Source organism: Pongo pygmaeus, chromosome 4, assembly GCF_028885625.2.
Source record: "Pongo pygmaeus isolate AG05252 chromosome 4, NHGRI_mPonPyg2-v2.0_pri, whole genome shotgun sequence".
Taxonomy (NCBI): Eukaryota; Metazoa; Chordata; class Mammalia; order Primates; family Hominidae; genus Pongo; species Pongo pygmaeus.
The window spans coordinates 17,100,655-17,121,779 of record NC_072377.2 but is presented as its reverse complement, the minus strand read 5'-3'; the positions used below and the strand labels follow the sequence as shown (position 1 = coordinate 17,121,779).

General features: G+C 42.8%; 1 protein-coding gene across 2 annotated transcripts in view; it reads left to right on the top strand.

Annotated features, from left to right (window-relative positions):
- Positions 1-21,125, top strand: part of MYO10 (myosin X) — a 268,244-nt gene that overhangs the window by 209,252 nt on the left and 37,867 nt on the right. The window contains exons 20-22 of one of the 2 annotated variants that reach the window (XM_054489918.2): positions 13,774-13,898; positions 13,997-14,111; positions 20,372-20,478. In XM_054489918.2, the coding sequence (XP_054345893.1) occupies positions 13,774-13,898; positions 13,997-14,111; positions 20,372-20,478 (347 nt within the window). The remainder of the gene's footprint in view (positions 1-13,773; positions 13,899-13,996; positions 14,112-20,371; positions 20,479-21,125) is intronic. The other variant, XM_063664676.1, reaches the window with a different exon arrangement.

Here is a 21,125-nt window from a genome sequence, read left to right as displayed (position 1 = left end):
AATTTAAGATGTAGCATATTGGCTGGGCGCAGTGGCTCGCCCCTATAATCCCAGCATTTTGGGAGGGCGAGGCAGGCAGATCACAAGGTCAGGAGTTCGAGACCAGCCTGGCCAACATGGTGAAACCCCGTCTTTACTAGAAATACAAAAATTAGTAAAATTAGCCGGGCATGGTGATGCATGTCTGTAATCCCAGCTACTCAGGAGACTGAGGCAGGAGAATCGCTTGAACCCGGGAGGCTAAGGTTACAGTGAGCTGAGATCATGCCGCTGCCCTCCAGCCTGGATGACAGAGAAAGACTCTGTCTCCACAAAAAAAAAAAAAAAAAAAAAAAAAAGAAGAAGAAGAAGAAGGTGAGAGAACTGTATATCCTGTATATCCTGACAGGTTAACTGTCTCTAAGATTCTGTTAGGTAAGAGAAGCAAAATGTGGAACACTTTCATTTGCATTTTTAAAAAAGCAATATGTGTATTTATCTGCACACACATGTGAGCGTGCATATACACACACATGCGTACTGTGTTTATACATGCATCGACTGTGCCTGAATGAGACACAGGAAACTAGTACGAATGTTTTTCCGCAGGAGAGCTGTGGGGTTTTTATGGCAGATGCTTTTTTGTATATGTATGTATGTATATGTATTATATATGCACATATACATCCAGATCCTTTGCATGTATTATTTTTTCATTTAACAACAACAAGTTAGTTAGTGGGGAAAAAGAGATGGCTGTAATCTCCCAATTTCTTTTGCATCCCTCCTCATTAAGCACTATACTGAAGAGTTACTTCATGACGTCTTACAGTGGAACCCCCATAGAAACACATTCCAGTCATGTCATGTGAGTCACTAAAAAAAAAAATAACTGGGTATCGAGCTGCGTTTTGGCCATGTTCTCTAGAAACACATTGTGAGGACTACTTGGACCTTATGCTGGCTTCCTTTAGAGTTATATTTGAACCAGTGTCAGGACCCTGCGATTTTCTGTGCTGTTTTCATGACAGTAAATCAAATCCAGTTGGACAGAATGGGTTTTATTTAGGTTTTCTTGCAAAATTCTCGCTCCAACAGTAAGAAACCTGGCCCCCATCATCTGCCATTCTTTTTTTTGTTTAATTCCAGTGTACATGTACAGTAGTATCAAGAGTTGTGACTCCATACCCCTGGGGTAAACACCTTTATCAACTATAGTACAGTGCTTCAATGCAGTTCTTTTTGCTTTTAGTCTTATAGACTCTATATGTTTCCAGAGTTATTTAAATCAGCGTCTTTTCCCCCACCCTGTTTAGTGAGGTCGATTCATTTAGGTTCTCTTGTGACAATCTACATTATTTCTTGGTTTCCCCAAAGGTTTATTCTTGTGCTGTAAAGTTCTGCGAGTTTTGACAAATGCATGATGTCATGTATCCACCATTACAGTATCACACAGAATAGTGTCACTTCCCTAAAATTCCTCTGTGCTTTAGTTCTTCATCCTTCCCCCGACCCCTGGCAACCACTGATTGTTCTACTGTCTCTGAAGTTTTGTCTCTTTCTGGATGTCATATAATTGGAGTCAAATAGTATATAGCCATTTCAGACTGACATCTTTCACCTAGCACTATGTATGCACTTAAGTTTCCTCCGCATCTTTTTGTGGCTTGATAGCTTCTGAATAATATTTCATTGTATGGATATATTGTAGTTTCTTTGTCCATTCACCTGTTGAAGGATGTCTTGATTGCTTCCAGTTTTTGGCAGTTACGAACAAAGATGCTATAAACATTTATGTGCAGATTTTTGTGTGGACGTAAGTTTTTGCCTAAATGGGAAAATACCTGAGACGGCAGTTGCTGGATCATGTGTTAAAACTCTGTTCAGCTTTTAAGAAACTGTCTTCCAAATTGACTGTACCATTTTGCATTCCTGCCAATTCTGGGTGAGAGTTCTTGTTGCTAAACATTTTTGTCAGCATTTGATATTGTCAATTTTCCGGATTTTAAGCATTCTAATAAGTATGTGGTACTTCATTATCATTTTAATTTTTTTTCTTTTTTTTTGAGATGGAGTCTCGCTCTGTCGCCCAGGCTGGAGTGCAGTGGCGCAACCTTGGCTCACTGCAAGCTCTGCCTCCTGGGTTCACACCATTCTCCTGCCTCAGCCTCCCCAGTAGCTGGGACTACAGGTGCCCACCACCATGCCCAGCTAATTTTTTTTTTGTATTTTTAGTAGAGACGGGGTTTCACTGTGTTAGCCAGGATGGTCTTGAACTCCTGGCCTTGTGATCCACTTGCCTCGGCCTCCCAAAGTGCTGGGATTACAGGCATGAGCCACCATGCATGCATGGCCCGTTTTAATTTTTAATTCCCCAATGACAGGTGATATCTTTTCATATGCTTATTAGCCTGTCTTCTTTGGTGAAGTGTCTCTTCAGATCTTTTGCTTATTTTAAAAATTGGATTTTCATATTGTTTAGTTTTAAGTGTTCTTTGTAAATTTTTGATACAGTCTTTCTTAGTGTGTATTTTCCAAATATTTTTCAGTCTGTTACTTGTCTTTCATTGCCTTAACAGCATCTTTCTCAGAAGAAAAGTTTTTAATTTTAATGAAATCCTACATATCTATTTTTTCCTTCATGGGACATGCTTTTGTTGTATCGAAGTTATCCCCAAAGCCACCTAGATTATTTCCTGTGTTATCATCTAGGAGTTTTATAGTTTTGTGATTTACATTACATACATAGGTCTATGATTTACTTAATTCTTGTGAAAGTTGTAATGTCCACATCTAGATTATATCTTTGCATATTGTTGTCCGATTATTCTAGCACCATTTGTTAGAAAGACTATCCTTTCTCTAATTGCCTTTGCACATTGCTCAAAAATCAGTTGATTATAGTTGTGTAGATTGACATACTTTCTAAAAAGCAAAAAACATTTTCATTTCTCCAAAATCTGTAAGAGGCAAAACCTATTTAATGCTAATTAAACAAATATATTAGAAACAGCTGTAAACAGAACCACAATTTTGTTCATGCAAATACACCAGCATAAGTGAGAGCATATCTGACATAGGGTGACACACCAGGCAATGTAGTGAACTCAGACATTCATAGAATTCAGCTGCTCCCCTGCGAGAATGTATAATTTAATGGGGAGTTCACGTGGACATGCTTAACATGAAAAAGAGTGTGACCAGGGGTCACATCCTCATGCAAGTACAGCGTGTGCTGGGAACCCAGGGGTGAGGAGCATCACGGATGGCACCTGCGGGATGCCTCGGAACAGTTTTACGCAGGCGGGAGCATTTGAGAGACACCTAAAAGATCCATCCAGCTCAACAGATGGTACATTTCAGGTGGAGAGGCCAGTTTCAGCTGAGGTGAAGACAGGAAGTAGGCATTTTAGTCAAGAAACAACTAGAATGATCTATAGTTGGACTAAAAGGTAGGATTTGTGTAAGGGTGTATTGACTGGAAAGGTAAATTGGAGCCGTACTGTGAGGACCTCGAATGGGAAATCGAAGCCTTTGTCTTAAACTGGCATATGCTGGCTGTGTGTGAACAGGGCTGTGATACAGCCAGAGCTATGCCTTAGAAAGATTGACATGTATGTGTGCATGTTATTTATGTTCCAGTGTTTTCTTTCCCATTAGGTAGTTGAGGTTTGTGTGGGTCCGAGGTAAGCGCCTGCAGCTGTAACAGAGCGTGAGTGTCCTTGCTCAGGGTGACAGCTGTACTTAGTTTCAGTGGGTATGTGGGTTGAAGGTTGTACTTGGTGAGTGAGAAATTTCCAGGCCCTACAATCTGACCTCCAGGACTGACTTACAGCTTGCTTGCCAGTCAGGCACTGCTTACTACCTTCCTGTTCCTCACCTGCAGGGGTTGCCTGTTCTCTAGGGGAAATTAGTTTCTGCCTCTTTTCTAAAAATGTGAAAATTAGCAAGTAGCAACCACTGTGTAAAGTGTTTAACAGCACCGGAGTGAAATGACTGATGTAAGTACAAAGGACTTTTGTCGCCAGTTGAAGTGACTTTTATTTACCTTCTGTTCAAGGTCAGGAAAGTTATATTGCTGCTTTAGTTACGATGCTTTTGAACATTGTTCAAAGCATGATAAACTTCTTATCTGAGAATATTTATTCACCACTCTTGAGAGTTTATTGTAGCAAAGAAAGCAAATAGACTGAGATTCCTTGCAGAGTTCTTTGTGAATCAGCAAGAGGAGGGGATGGGAGTCTTGTGGTGAGACTTTCTTAGTAGTTACAGGACTGGGAATGATATTTTGTTATGTAGCGTAATTGTCTTTGGGTAATTCTTATGGAGTCTTTAACTTCTTAAAGTTGAAGAGGGGTTATCAGAAGATAAGGTTGTTTATTTTTAAAGTTAAATGGGGTAGAGGTATATCCCATAATGGACATGCAAATACAGATATACCTAATATTTTAAATACTCTCTGTAGCAGTGCCCCCTGCCCCACACCTACAGTATTCACTTATCTAAAGAATCATGTAATGGCTTTTCTTATTACATAATTAACATATTTTATGTTTCTTAAGATAGTGGCGGACTAATCTCCACAACATGAACTGTGCGATGAGTCCCTCAGTTGCAGACCCAATATGAATGTAAAGCTTAAAGTATTTCATTTAAAGTAGGTCAGGTGCCATTAAAGAATACAATGTGGAGGCTGGGCGAGGTGGCTCACGCCTGTAATCCCAGCAATTTGGGAGGCTGAGGTGGGCAGATCACAAGATCAGGAGATGGAGACCATCCTGGCTAACACGGTGAAACCTCATCTCTACTAAAAATACAAAAAATTAGCCGGGTGTGGTAGCACATGCCTGTATTCCCATCCCAGCTACCCGGGAGGCTGAGGCAGGAGAATTGCTTGAACCTGGTAGGCAGAGGTCGCAGTGAGCCGAGATCGTGCCACTGCACTCCAGCCTGGGCGGCAGAGCGAGACTCCGTCTCAAAAATAAATAAAATAAAATAAAATAATGTGGAAAAGTAGAACTCTAAATTTTGAATACAGTACCATTCACTTTGAGAAATAGTCTAGCAATATGGAGGTTGGTCTTACAAGACATAAAGTCTTCAAAAAAATTTTTAATAAGCTCCCAAGTTAAGGCAGTAAAGGCAATTGACTTATTGTTGGTGTGATGCTCAGCTTCTTTGTTTGGCTTTCTGGGGCTGTTTGTCAGGGCTCTGAGGATCTCCTGTATTGCCAGATCTCGGGCTCTCTAGCATTTTGCATCCTAAGCAGAACTGATCTGGGGAGGGCCTGCATTTGTCAGGGCAGAGCAGGGACTGGGTTTGCTCCAGGACATCCCATATCATTAGTTATTTGTGTGGGTGCTTAGTCTATGGGAGGCTTCTAATACACACACACACACACACACACACACATTTATTTATTTATTTAGGGACAGAGTTTCACTCTTATTGCCTAGGCTGGAGTGCAATGGTACGATCTCGGCCCACTACAACCTCCGCCTCCTGGGTTCAAGTGATTCTCCTGCCTCAGCCTCCTGAGTAGCTGGGATTACAGGCATGTACCACCATGCCTGGCTAATTTTTATATTTTTAGTAGAGATGGGGTTTCTCCGTGTTGGTCAGGCTGGTCTCGAACTCCTGACCTCTGGTGATCCACCCACCTCGGCCTCCCAAAGTGCTGGGATTATAGGTGTGAGCCACTGTGCCTGGCCCAAATAAATATTTTTAGTTGATTAAAATAATTGTTTACTTTTGCATAATCTTCAAGACATTGTGATCACATGAAAGTTTTAGACCTTTAATAAATTCTCTCCAAAAAAGATAGGAAAGGATCCACTCTAGAAATAAATTATAACATGTATTCAGAAGCACCCAAGGAGTTGTCACATTGTATTTGATATTTGTTATTAAAGCAGAAGCAGTCATTATTATATACGTTGTCACGTGCAGGGCATCATCCTTGGGATACAGTGCCACGTGTTACCAGTGTGTCCCCTTGTCCACTGTGGTGTGTCATCTCATGCTCAGACACCTGCCCTTAGCAGGCACCCAAGGAGGGGGTATGAGATGCAAATGGAGTTAAATCCCCCATGGGTCAAAGAACAGTTGAATTATTTGTCAGTGATCAGAGGTGGATATGTGAAGTAAGGATATGGTCAGCTGATGATTGTCTGTGTTTATGGGAGTAACCAGAGTTGGATTTGCTCAGTTTGCAATTTGATTTTCTAAAAGCTCTTCTTTATTCGCTAGTTGCTTCCATATGCAGATGTTTGGCTGAACTCACAATGTAGCAAACTGATTTCTTATCGATGTGGTTGTGGCCCTTGAAATTGTGATCTTTAAGTCACCTGTATTAGACCAAGTCAGTACCTGACAAGTTGATCTCTAAGAATGTTCCTTGTGCTTAAATCTCCAGAGAATGTCTGTGTTTCCAGAAGACGGATTGCCACTGGGAATGATACCTTATAGATCACATTCTCTGCCTAGGTTCCACTTAATCTTTTCCCTAAAGAAGTTTTCATTCCTTTCAGAGTTATATCCCATGGTAATATATCCCAGTTTTATAATGTGTCAGTAGGAAAATAGGTTTGATGCATACGAGTTTGATTTACATGGTAGTTTTCAGGAACGCAAAGCTCTTTGAGACTTACTTTTTAACTTCTTGATTTAAGCAAATGTTAAAACCAGTTTAAGGCCGCGCGTAGTGGCCCAAGCCTGTAATCCCAGCACTTTGGGAGGCTGAGGTGGGTGGATCACCTGAGATCGGGAGTTCAAGACCAGTCTGGCCAACATGGGAAAACCCCATCTCTACTAAAAATACAAAATTAGCCAGGTGTGGTGACACATGCCTGTAATCCCAGCTACCCACTTGGAAGGCTCAGGCAGGAGAATTGCTTGAACCTGGGAGGCAGAGGTTACAGTGAGCCAAGATCGCACCACTGCACTCCAGCCTGGGTGACAAGAGTGAGACTTCATCTCAAAAAAATAAAAAAATATAACCGGGTTGAACAGTCATTTTGCCTTCCTAATTTCCAGTCTCCTCATCTGCAAAATGACTTTTCCCTAAAATCCTGGCTGGCTCTGGAAAAACCCATGGCTCCTGTGTGACAAGCTGGATTCCTACCACTCCCAGCCACCCCTTCCTGGGCTCTTCTCAGGATGCCTTGGTTGGTTTTTGCGAGATTCTCAAATGCTGAAAAACATTAGAACTTTAACGGTCCACAGATAATAAACTCACTGTATTTTCTTTCATTAAATAAGCACAGATTGAATGTCCCCTTACCATAGGCAAATGGCTGTTTCCAAATCCACTGTCATACTTCTTATTGTCATACACTGTTCATGAAATTGCGGAAGGCTCGGTAATGTTCAGGGCAATTGGATTCATTGATACATAAATCAATGCATTTCTGTCTTCATTGGGAAGCACCCTCCCTGCTCTTGGTGTCCCTGTTTGTCAGCACCTCTGTTGTCCTTTATCTAAATAAGCTGCAGGAGGTAAGGTTTGCCTGTAATTGATTTTTGTAGAGGGTTTAGCGTGCCCTGTTATTAATCATTATTAATCATCTAGGCATTCTGAAATCGTATTTTTCAGATTGTATGGAAATAAGTATTTCTACTTATTTTTGGTAGATTAAATTATCCAAAGTATACATTAAAACTACATAGATTTCATCCTGTCTCCAGGATGCAAACTTTCTCTTCCATCCATTTCTTGTCCATTTTAAATGCCTCAGTGTTAGACTGGTACTTAATGTACTTTTTTTTTTTTTTTTCCAAGACAGAGTGTCACTCTGTTGCCCAGGCTGGGGTGCAGTGGCGTGATCTCGGCTCACTGCAATCTCTGCCTCCTGGGTTCAAGCAATTTTCCTGCCTCAACCTCCCAAGTAGCTGGGACTACAGGCGCATGCCACCACACTCAGCTGATTTTTGTATTTTTAGTAGAGACAGGGTTTCACCATATTGGTCAGGCTGGTCTCGAACTGCTGACCTCAGGCGATCCACCTGCCTCGGCCTCCCAAAGTGCTGGGATTACAGGCGTGAGCCACCGCCCCTGGCCTTAATGTACTTAAAAAAAATTTTTTTAACAGCTTTTTTGAGATATGGTTCTTATGTCATGTAATTGCCTTATTTAAAATGTGCAATTCAGTGAGTTTTAAAATTTTTTACAGATATGTGCAGCCATCACCAGAGTCAATTTTAGAACATTTTTGTCACCTCAAAAAGAAACCCCCAGGCTGGGTGTGGTGGCTTATGCCTGTAATCCCAGCACTTTGGGAGGTGGAGGCAGGCGGATTACTTGAAGTTGGGAGTTTGAGACCAGCCTCACCAACATGGAGAAACCCCATCTCTACTAAAAATACAAAATTAGCCAGGTGTGGTGACACATGCCTGTAATCCCACAGGAGGCTGAGGGCAGGAGAATGGCTTGAAACCAGGAGGCGGAGGTTGTGGTGGGCCGAGACTGTGCTGTTGCACTCCAGCCTGGGCAACAAGAGCGAAACTCTGTCTCAGAAAAAAAAACAAACCCCTTGCCTTTTAGCCACCCAGTTTCCTAGGTCCGTGTCCCCACGCAACGACCAGAATCAACTTACTGTTTCCATAGGTTTCCCTGTGTCAGACATCGTCTATATGAATGGAATCATGTAATGTGTATCTTTTGTGACTGTGACTGGTTTTTCCCTTAGCATAATGTTGTCAAGGCTCATCCATGTTGTCGTATGTGTCAGGACTTCATTCCCTTGCATGGCAGGTTAATTTGCATTGATATGTGCATATTATGTACATGATAATGATATATGCCAAATCTGTTTTCTCCATTCATTAGCTCGTGGACATTGGGTGGGCTGTTTCCACTTTAAAGTTGTCCCCCCTAACTCGCAGGCAGCAGCTACTCAGCTGTTCCTGCTTCACCCTGTTCATGCAGGACCTCCAGAAGCCTCCATCTGCTTGTTTCTGTAAAAAATGCTATTTTCAAATTTCTTCAAAGGTATAATCCTACAGAAAATTTTCCAGGACGTATGTGACTATTTCCTTCTTTTAGTGCAGTCTGACTTTTTTCTCTCCCTTTTTTTCTGAGCTGGGTCCCTCCCACCTGTGACCGCCACTCAGTAACAACCTAGCTTGATCTTTCTATTTCTCTTCTTCGTTGTGCAAACATCATAGAGCGCACTGCCACAAACCTAGAGGGTTAGCCTATGACACTCCTAGCTATATGGTGTGGCCCATTGCTCCTAGGCTGCAATCCTGTACAGCATGTTACTGTACAAGACTATGGGCAGCTGTACCACAGCGATAAGTATCTGTATCTAAACACCTAAACATAGAAAAGGCACAATAAAAATACGGTGTTACAGGCTGGGCGTGGTGGCTCACGCCTGTAATCCCAGCACTTTGGGAGGCCAAGGTGGGCAGACCTCCTGAGGTCAGAAGTTAGAGACTAACCTGGCCAACATGGTGAAACCCTGTCTTTACTAAAAATACCAAAACTAGCCAGTGTGGTGGTGGACACCTTTAATCCCAGCTACTCGGGAGGCTGAGGCATGAGAATTGCTTGAACCCGGGAGGCAGAGGTTGCAGTGAGCTGAGATCGCACCACTGCACTCTAGCCTGGGTGACACAGCGAGATCCTGTCTCAAAAAAAAAAAAAAAAAAAAATACAGCGTTTCAATCTTACAGCACCATTGCCGTATCTGTAGTCTGTCATTGACTGAAACATCATTATGCAGTACATGACTACATTTATACACACATATATAGCTAGAGCAGGGATTTTTGGAGAGGGGTGATCATCTTTTTTTTTAAGTAAGATTCTTTCTAGCTTGTTTTTCTCATTCAGTAATACCTTATGAAAGGCCCTAGAGTCAATAGGTATGTCTTCAATTTGATCTTTTTTTTTTTGTCCAATTGCCCTATTTTGTTCTTTTAAAAAAATTTTAAATTTATTTTTGTCGTGTATTGATGGGATGTATGAGGTATTTTGATACAGGCATATGATGTATAGTAATCACATCAGGGTAAATGCGGTATCCATCCTCTCAAGCATTTATCCTTTGTGTTACAAACAATCCAGCTATACTTTTAGTTATTTTTAAATATGCAATTAAATTATTATTGGCTATAGTCACCCTGTTGTGCTATCAGATACTAAATATTCATTCTTTCTAACTATTTTTTGTACCCAGTAACCATCGCCATTCCCTGCTACAATTTGTTTTTGTTGTTGTTGTTGTTGTTGTTTTCTCACTCTATCACCCAGGCTGGAGTGTAGTGGCGCAATCTTGGCTCACTGCAAGCTCTGCCTCCCGGGTTGATGCCATTCTCCCGCCTCAGCCTCTTGAGTAGCTGGGACTACAGGCGCCCGCCACCACGCCCGGCTAATTTTGTTTTTGTATTTTTAGTAGAGACGGGGTTTTACCCTGTCAGCCAGGATGGTCTCAATCTCCTGCATTTGGTCTTATTGGCTGCATGACATTTTTATGACGTGCGTGGTATCAGAATATACCCAGCCGCCGCCCATTTGGGGATGCTCTTGTTCCTAGTGTTGTTGCTGCCACCGAGGGGATCCTTACACAGCACAGATCTGACCCTGTTGGTCTTTACTGCGCGCCTCCCGTGACTCCTTGTGACTCCTTCTTATCTTGAATACAAGAACCATGCGTCCGTCTTCCACCCAGGTCCTTCCCCCTCTGTTCCATCCCATCCTGTTGACTGAACCTGCCAGGTTCCTCTTGGCTTTTCTTCCTGTTTTTCTTTCTGCAGGGAATGCCCCTTCCCTCCAGCATCTAGTTCAAATCTGTGCACTTCCCATGCCCCCTCAGTATTTTTCTCTCTCCAAGGAACTTAATTTTAATCTTTAATTATAGTTTAATATTAGGCTTTTCGCTATCTAAGTACTGATGTACCTGTCCACCCTCCTAAATTGCAGGGTCCTTGGAAACAAAACACAGCTTCCACCTTTTTGAAAAAAGTCTTCCCTGATCATGAATTACAAAACCTTGCATATAGTAGGTGTTCAGTAAATATTCAGTAAACGGATCAAGTGACTGTAATTGCCCTGGGTTAGAGGCTGTTTCTTCCAAACTCCAACCTATTTGTCGCCATCAAGACTTCCCTGTCAGTACACTGCAGGCAGTCTTTGTTGGAGTGAGCTCAGGTTCTGGAAAACTAGTTACCAGTGGAGGCAGCGCGGTAGCGGAGTTTTGAAAGGCGAAATGCCTTTAAGTTGTGCCTTGTCCAGCCTCCAGCTGTGTCATCTTTGAACACTGAATTCACCAGAAAAGGAAATTGCAGCCGAAAAGAGAACCACCAATGGAAATCCAGATCTACCCCCCTCGTGATCTCAGGGTGGGTTGCCCGGGGCGACAATCAGCCTATAGATCCCCCTCCCCTGGTTAAGTTACTGGGAAGGGGCAGAGACACAATCGCAATGGGAGCCTGGAACTCGTGGCCGCTCCTCACTCCCTCCCTCCCCTCCCCGGCTGTGTCAAATCCTACAACCACACCACACTAATTAGCCCGAGAATGGAAGGGGTTGTCATGGCGACCGGGCACTTTTTAAAGCACAGGAATGGTGTTCATTATTGTTCCATGTCTTTAGCTGTGGGGAAAAGGTCAGTGTGGCAGTTGTTTTCCATATGAATTTTGGCCCAAGAGCCAAACTGAAGGTGAAATGCCCCTCGGAGAGACAAGAAGATGGTGAGTGTGGCTGAAGTTTTTGGATGGGGAGGCCCTTTTGGTGTAATATCTTTGGTTTTAATAACTCGAGCGCCGGACTGGTGAATTGTGCAGACTTTGTTCAATAGAGACTGGGAGAAAAGAGGGGATCAGGAACAGTGAAAGCCTGAGAGGTAGAGATATTTTGGATGAAAGTCTTTGAGCATCAAGTGATTAAATATTAAATTTAGAAGGTTTCTCTGGTAGTATAAATTTAACAAAGTTGAGTAAGTCTGATACTTTATTCAGTGTTCCTTTTATATTTATTTGCTCTATACTAGTCTTTGTAGATTGGTGCTGTTTAGATTATATTCCCAAAGAAATCTCACAGAAGCGTTGTAACCAAATGCCTTCAGAACAGTCACCCACCCCCCAACCTGCATTTTTAAATCCAGAGATATGGCATAAGAGTCACCAAGGGTAATTTTGTTTTCATATTTTTATGCTTTTCTTACTTTTCTGAGGATAATTTAATCAAGACTAAAAACAGAGAGCCACAGTTCTTTGGATGTTTGCCCTAATTTGCTGGCTGCACTTGGTTGGAATACTGCTAAGTAAAGACAATTTGACCACAGTGTTTGTAGAAGGAATTAAATATGAGAGAAGTCAGCCCACTAGGGCTGATGGCAGCTATTCCATCAAAAGCTGTGAGGGACAGTTGCAAAGCATTCTTTAAATTTCTTTTTTTTTTTTGCCAATTTTGAAAGCTTGCAGAATAACATGGCTTTATGCCTAATTTTGTGTTAATGACTGCATTTTTAAGGGTCACAAATTAAGCCACTTTGCATTCTTGTATTTTGTTAACAGTTAGGTCCTATGGTACTATTTTTTTGTCATTGTATTCACAGTTGTGTGGGATAACAACATGCAGCTTAATTAAAGGGAACTCGGGTGGGTGGACTAAAAAAACAAACCACTGTCCCCAGAGTTCCTAAATGGCCCACTTTTTTTTGCTTTCCCTGAAAACCTATTGTCCTGGCCCCAGTGCCAGTTTGTTTGGCAGCTGAACAAATAAGAGAACACATTTCAGAACATTAAGTCTTGGTTCTGATTTCCTCTGTCCTTAATTTGTATGTTCTCAGGCTTATTTAGTGATCAGAGTATAGAGCTCTCAATAAATAAGTCTTTGACTAGAATTTGAGCAAAGTCAAACTCTTTTTCACCTCTATGTCTTCTACACTGGCTAGCGTGGTCGTCTCTCCTTCTCTACCCCCACCCCCACCCCCACCTCACCTGCCTCAGTGTGGTTATCCACCCATCACCAAGTCACTGTGTTCTTAGGTAAAAAATGACTTTAAATTCAAATTTAAAAAGTAAAATAAAGTGACATTTGTATGACACTTTAAATTCTTTGGGGAAAAAATGATTTTAAAGTGGTGGTACATTCATGATATTTGTGATACAGCCAGAAATGTGAACATGGATATTAATATAAAGGAATTATTGATATCTTTTAAGATATGATACTAGTGTTATATTAACACATGACATATAGTAGAATCTTTGCAAATGAGATGATGTGATGTTTGGGATTTTCTTTTTTTTTTCTTTTCGTTTTTTGAGACTGCTCTGTCACCAGGCTGTAGTGCAGTGGCGCCATCACTGCAACCTCCGCCTCCTGGGTTCAAGCAATTCTCCTGCCTCAGCCTCCCGAGTAGCTGGGACTACAGGCATGTGCCACCACGCCTGGCTAATTTTTGTATTTTTAGTAGAGATGGGGTTTCACCATATTGGCCAGACTGGTCTCAAACTCCTGACCTTGTGATCTGCCCGCCTCGGCCTCCCAAAGTGCTAGGATTACAGGCGTGAGCCACTGTGCCCAGCTGGGATTTTCTTAAACATACGGGGAGGGAGGAAGTAACTTGTGGATGGGGTAGGATTGGCAGGGGTTGACGGTTGTTAAAGCGAGATGATGGTTCCACTGGGGTTCCTGTGCTAGTCTATATTTCTGTGTAGGTTCAAGACTCTTGTATGTGTTTTGAAGCAGGGGTAAACCAATGATGGAGGTGGCTTTATTAAGTCTCCCTTATCGAGTTCCATTTTTTCTAATGGTATCCCATCTTTTTCTGCATGGTGTAGATGCCAGACCAGTTTGACCAGGCGGTTGTGCTGAACCAGCTGCGGTACTCAGGGATGCTGGAGACTGTGAGAATCCGCAAAGCCGGGTATGCGGTCCGAAGACCCTTTCAGGACTTTTACAAAAGGCAAGAGGGAACTGAATTGGATTCTCTTTCTTTTCAAAGGGGTTGGAGAAAACAGGGAACCATCGCAGAAGGTGACCCTGTGTGTCTTTACGTTGCAGGTATAAAGTGCTGATGAGGAATCTGGCTCTGCCCGAGGACATCCGAGGGAAGTGCACGAGCCTGCTGCAGCTCTATGATGCCTCCAACAGCGAGTGGCAGCTGGGGAAGACCAAGGTACGACGCGGAGAAAGAGCAACTCCCACTGAATCCCCGACAGATCTCAGGGTGATGCTCACGGGGTGATGCTCACAGGGTTTAGGGCTCTATGACACTGCTACACAATTGTTCTTTCACATTGGGAAGATACTCCTGTTGCCATGCCTACCATAACCTTTTGTCTCCCAAACAGTTACTATTTTATTTGAAGTGAAGTCCTTGACTTGTCAGGGACTCTGTTTCATTAGAGAACCCATTGAAACATCTCATCCTAATTGTTTGTGTGTGTGTATATTTGTTCAGGCAGTCAACAAATGTTGGCAGACGAGTAACAGTGCTTTGGAAGTATGAGGCAGCCCCCAGTGTCTAAGAAGTGATACCCCAGACCCTTCTAACTTTCTCTAATTCAAATACTGGCTTTTATCCCTGCAACCAGAGCAGCGACTAAGCGAGAGATCAGTAGCTGGTCTGAAATCCTTCCGGTTGTCAAAAACTCAGTCCAGAAAGCAAAAAGGAAAATCTACTTTTGAAGATGCTGTTGGGGCAGAGGCTCCTTAACCCCCTTTTCCAGATAGGAGCGGAGTATGGGCAGTCGGGCCTGAACATAAAAAATTAGTCATAAAATTTGTTGTATGACTTCTTCTTTCTGGATCAGGGAACTGCCGAGAACCTTGTTTGGATTCCACTCTCATTCCCCACCCACCTCCAATGACTTGTCACATGGAAAAGACAGCAATGTGACTCGACACAAAAATGCAGGCAGCTGAGGACACATGTGTCCTCGAAGAATGAATCCTCATTCCTACTCCTTCTGCCCTTACACACAGCAGTGCAATGTCAGAGAAGTATTTTAAAGCTTCCACTCATAATATGCTGTTTTTAACCTAGGAGTTTCTTTGCTTTATAAAAAGAGGAAAGGAAAGAGGGAGAATGTGGGAGAGAGAGACGTGTGTCTTGCAGTTTGACCAGTGTGAGATTGATGACAAGTACTTAGGCTTCACCTCCTGGCCATTCAGCAAGGGAAAGTCATGATGGACCTACCTCCCTGCTCTAGGGGAATGTTTTACTGGTGAGGGATTTAAGATATAAACACAAAATAGGGTAGAGATGGCATGCAGAGATAATCACATGAGCTAGCTATTGCTCTGTAATACATTACTGCAAACTTCGTGGCTTTAACAACACACATTGATTATCTCATAGTATTTAAGGGTCAGAGCTGGGGCACAGCTGAGCTGGGTCCTCTGATCAGGGTCCCCCAAGCCTGCAGTCCCTGTATCTTGGGGCTTTGTTCCTTTCTGGACCTCAGGGCGTCTTCCAGGTTCACTTGGTCATTGGCTAAATTCATTTCCCTGTGTTTTTGCAGGACTGAAGTCCCTGTTTTTTTGCTAGTTGTTGGCTGGGAACCACTCGCAGCTCCGAGAAGCCCCTGAAGTTCCTTGACACATGGCCCCCTCGCCACATGGCAGCTCACTTCTTTCAGGCCAGCAGGATAACCCCATGCTCCAGCGTAGGACAGAGTGTTATATGATGTAATGTTCTCACGGAAGTGACATCCCATCACCTTTCCTGCAGTCTAATGGCTAGAAGCAAGTCCCAGATTGCACCCCCACTCAGGAAGATTAAAGAGGGTTGTAACCCACTGGGGGCCACCTGAGGGTGTTCCTCCCGCAGGAGGTCTCTCTGCCTGGAATCTTACTCTCTACTCCTGTAGCCAACTCATCTTTAGGTCTTGGCTTAGATGTAGACTTTGAAAGGACTCCTTTTTTGACATTCCCCAGTGCACCCTACAGCTGGGGTAAGCCCCCTCCTCTGTTGTCCCAGGTCATCCTCTTCTTAGCCCTGATGTAGACTTCATATGCTGTCCTGTTGTCTTGCTGTTGGCTTCTCTACGATCACCCAGTAGAGCATGTAGAGCTGATTGTTCATTCTACACAGTGCTGAGCTTAATCAGTGTCTGTGAGTTGCTGAAAAACTATAAGCGGTGACACAGGATGTCATACATTTATTTACTTAGGAAAACTTTCTGAAGAAAATGGCTCAAGTGGAGCTCTTGGCAGTGCAATATAATCTGCTCTGATTTTGTTTAATCAAAAAGAAATTGCAGGCCAGGCACAGTGGCTCACATTTGTAATTCCAGCCCTTTGGGAAGCTGAGGCAGAAGAAGGATCGCTTGAGCCCAGGAGTCTGAGACCAGCTTGGAAAACATAGTGAGACCTTTTCTCTACTGAAATTCAGAAAAATTAGCCAGGCGTGGTGGCATGTGCCTATAGTCCCAGCTACTTGCGTGGCTAGAGTGGGAGGATTGCTTGAACCCAGGAGGTCAAGACTGCAGTGAGCCCTGATCATGCCACTGCACTCCAGCCTGGGCGACAGAGTGAGACCTTGTCTCAAAAACAAAAAGAAATTGCATGCTCTATAAACGAGTCACCTCACTGCCTTCTACAGTGGAGTAACATTAGAGATCATTAAAATTCACCCTAGCCATTAACAGTCTTTTCTGGGCTCCAAGTACTAATCCAACTTCACTTAGAATTTACATTATGGAAATCAGGCCCAAGGCAGGTTTGGGACGTAGTGTAGCATAGGGGACACAGAGACAAGGGTGTTGTCCTCAATTTACTGTGTTGGAAGATAAGATATTCACACACAGTGGATGAATTAATCATGCAGTACAATCTTTTTAAAGGAGTAAGGAAACAGCTTCTTCAGGAGACAGATCTCTATGGATTGAAATGATCAAGGAAGTATTCAAGAAGAAGAAGTATTTAAAGAGGAGTTCAGTTTTAATTGGTGAAAACTTGGGAGTAGAAGTTGGATGGAAGTTTATTTTTCCACAGACACGTTAGGAAGTAAATGCAAACATCAAAGCATTTCAATTGTGCCTTCTTGATAGCTTTGATCTTGACCAGTGTTTGATTTACATGTTGGATAGCAGGTGTTTTGGTGTGTTGCCTGCAGAAGGTCTTTCTGTTTAAAGCCTCAAACCTCTAATGAACTTCTGGTCTTCTGGTAAAGGAATGTCTGCCGTACGCAACAGGCAAGTGTGGCCAGTGTTGAAGGCAGCTAATTAGACATGGCCCCACGTCTGAACTGGCTGACTTATCTAAAACATATTTGTTCTTGTAAGGCAAGCATTCTTACCTAGAGGACTGGGGAAGCATTACTAGGAATTGAGGCGGCCTGTCGGATGCTTCATGGCACAGCCCATGGGGAGGAGATTGCAATGTATTTCCCTGCTGAACAGCTGCGTTTACGGTGACTGAGGTGGGCAGCTGGTCCCTCTCCTTCCTGGTTTTGGCTTTTCCCACTGCCTCAAGGATTCCTCAAGACTCAAGACTTTTACTTTTCTGACCCTCTGGACTTCAGTGTCAGACTTTTCTTCCTCAGTTCTGTGGCAATGAAGCATGCAGGAGGTATTTTTATAAAGACAGTGTGCTAGAATAACCCACAGGATCTTAAGCTACCTAAGAAGACAAAAGTGCAAAAGAACCACGTGAAATGGTTCCTGTTGGATATTGAGTCAAGTTCAGCCAAGCAGCACCTGAGTGGGTACCACCCTTTGCTCAGCTGCTTTGGTGCCTGCTTTGATGCCACATTCCCAGTCACTAGGTTGTGCCAACTTGGTCTTGGCTGAGTCCTGGGAACATGGCAAAGTGACACAAGGGCTCACAGAAACACTTTCTGTATTAGTCTGTTCTCACACTGCTAATAAAGACATACCCGAGACTGGGTAATTTATAAAAGAAAGAGGTTTAATGGACTAACAGTTCCACATGGCTGGGGAGGCCTCACGATCATGGCAGAAGATGAAGGAAGAGTAAAGACACGTCCTACATGGCAGCAGGCAAGAGAGCGTGTGCAGGGCAACTCTCCTTTTTAAAACCATCAGATCTCATGAGACTTATTCACTATCATGAGAACAGCATGGGAAAGACTCGCCCCCATGATCCAATTACCTCCCACCAGGTCCCTCCCATGACACATGGGAATTATGGGAGCTACAATTAAAGATGAGATTTGAGTGGGGACACAGCCAAACCTATCACTTTCCTTCTGTCATTGTCTAAATTCAGGGTTCATGTTCTTAATGAAACTGACAGGTCCCTAAAAGCATTTTCTCTATTTGTTTGCCCTTTAGGTTGGTGAAGGAGAATGTAAATAAAGATGTGGAAAAATACTTTTTAAAAAAATATTTATTTATTTATTTTGAGAGCTGTCTTTTTAATGGACTGAAAACTAAAGCAAGTGTTTGTCTGATTCTGATTCTAACCAAGACATTCTTTTGACTTCCAATGGTGGAGAAGACCTTTGTTCCTTCACAAAGATTTCCACTTGTTCACATCATCGCTGTGTCGCTCATGAGAGTTGACACTTTTGTCTCTTTCGTCACCACCACCCCCTTCCCCAAGGTTTGGCTATTACTTTTCCTTTTAAGCACTCATAAGAGCAAAAGCATTAGAGTAAGATATGTAATACCAAACAAATATCTCAAAGAGAAGTTGAAATACTTCCTTAAAAGTCCAGTCTTGATGAAAACTGCTTTTGCTACATGGTTTTGATATGTACAGGGAATTCTGTATTTCTGAACATCTTTAATGATGATCACATCCAACAAACATTACACTTGTAGCTTCTGTAGCAACAGAATGTATATATATATATTCTCATATATATGAGTATGTATAAGTATATATGAGTATATATGTGTATATATGAGTATGTATATATATGAATGTGTATATATGTATGTGTGTGTATATATATGTGTGTATATATATGTATATATGTTGCTTTTTTGGAGACAGAATCTCACTCTGTTGCCCAGGCTGGAGTGCAGCAGCATGATCTTGGCTCACTGCAACCTCCGCCTCCCAGGTTCAAGCAATTCTTCTGCCTCAGCCTCCCAAGTATCTGGGATTACAGGCACCCCCACCATGCCTGGCTAATTTTTTGTATTTTTAGTAAAGGCAGGGTTTCCCCGTGTTGGCCAGGCTGGTCTCCAACTCCTGACCTCAGGTGATCCACCTGCCTCAGCCTCCCAAAGTGCTGAGATTACTGCCATGAGCCACTGCGCCCGGCCAACAGAATATATTAATTGTATTACAAGGAGAGGATTGTATGAAGAGCTTTCCTAGGAGAATGATTTGTGATGGAGTTTTACCCAGAGCAGGAACAGGTACGGCTGTGAGTCACAAGGTGGTAGGACTCTTTATTTGCTTTTTTTGCCCAAATGTCATGGAGGACACAGAGCAGAACCTGGAAAAATGTGCCATTGGGAGAACATGATGCACCATTTTAGTCCAGAATGACTCATGGAAGCATAAAGTAAAAAACTGTGGAGACACCAAAATGCGTCTGTGTGGACTGTTAACAAAAAAGCATGAAAATGTTTGATACTGGTTGTTATAGGGAATCATTCCAAATTTCTTATGTATGTATTAAATCTGAAATGGCAAAATTAAAAGCTACTTTATCAAGAGGTGGTCCTGGTATTATCATACCTTTTCAAAAACTAGGATTTCTGATACAAAGTGCCAATTACCTGACACACTTATTTGATAAACAGAGGATGGACGTGTCCATTCTCAGAAATAGGCAAGCAAACAGCTACAATTTATTTAGTCCTGCTTCTGCTGTGCTTGTGATAGTCAAACTGAGATGTAACTGAAATAATTCAGTTCTCATTTTAAACTCAGTTTTCAGAATTATGTTCTTAATGTCAATATTTTGAGTGCATTTAAGTTTTTGAAGCCAAGATACTCTGATTGTAATCACATAGCAGGCACAAAGAGAGGATTTCCACATAAAGGCAAAATAACGTTTTAGAAATTTCCTGGCTTCCCTTCCTTCCTCCTTTCCTTCCTCCGCTTTCTGCATCTCTGAATCATATTACGTAGACTCAATGTAGTGACCAGTGCTGGTCCATGAACTATTCATCCCAGCCCATGATGTGTTAAGTGTTGAGAAGCTTAGATAGCAATTTGGTAGTCATCTTATTATGCCTGTTGAATTTAGTAACAATAACCATAAAAGGGACTTGTATTTCTATGCAGCATTTTTGTTTTTCCTTGTAATATATCTTTATTGGTTTTTGCAACTGTTTTAGTCCATGACAGGTGGAACCTTTAAAAAGCACTATTCTAGAAAGCATGGCCATGTGGTGGATCAAACTTAGAGAAAAAAGCCTTAACCCCAGAAGATATCTCTGACTCAGAAATGCCTTCCTTCTGCTGGCCACGTTCTTTGCTTCTGACATGTGACTCCCTCCTGAGCAGGTCTTTCTTCGAGAATCCTTGGAACAGAAACTGGAGAAGCGGAGGGAAGAGGAAGTGACCCACGCGGCCATGGTGATTCGGGCCCATGTCTTGGGCTTCTTGGCACGGTAAGAACCCCACGCTGAGGGGAGAAGGCAGTAAGCTCCATGAGGGGGTCCTTCCTTCCCAGTATGTTCCAGTGGAGTGGCCTGAGGTTTTCGAATTGAGGGGAGCCTCAGGTCAGGCCTCGTAAGCAGCCACTCCACTCAGGAGTGGCAGAGGTAGGAAAGGGAGCTCTGCACTTTTTGACATCTCAGGTAGAAAGAACAGTGACATCAGGGAACTCTACTGAGATCTGTTTATTTATTTGAGATAGTGTCTCTGTCTCTGAGGCTAGAGTGCGGTGGCACGATCATGGCTTATTGCAGCCTTGACCTCCTGGGCTCAAGCAATTCTTCCACCTCAGACTCCCAAGTAGTTGGGACTACAGACACACACCACCATGCCTGACTAATTTAAAAAAAAAATTTTTTTTTAGAGATGGGTCACTTCATGTTGCCCAGGAGGGTCTTAAACTCCTGGGCTCATGGGATCCTCCCGGCTGACAAAGTGCTGGGATTACAGGTGTGAGCCACCGTACCCAGCCTTCTCCTGATACTTAAATTGTTTGCTTACTTCCTCTGCACCAGGTCTTGAAGCCACAGCGGCCTGGCTGTTCACCTTGGTGTTATCATTTTGGCTATAGAGACCCATCCTCCAGCTGTTTGAGGAATGA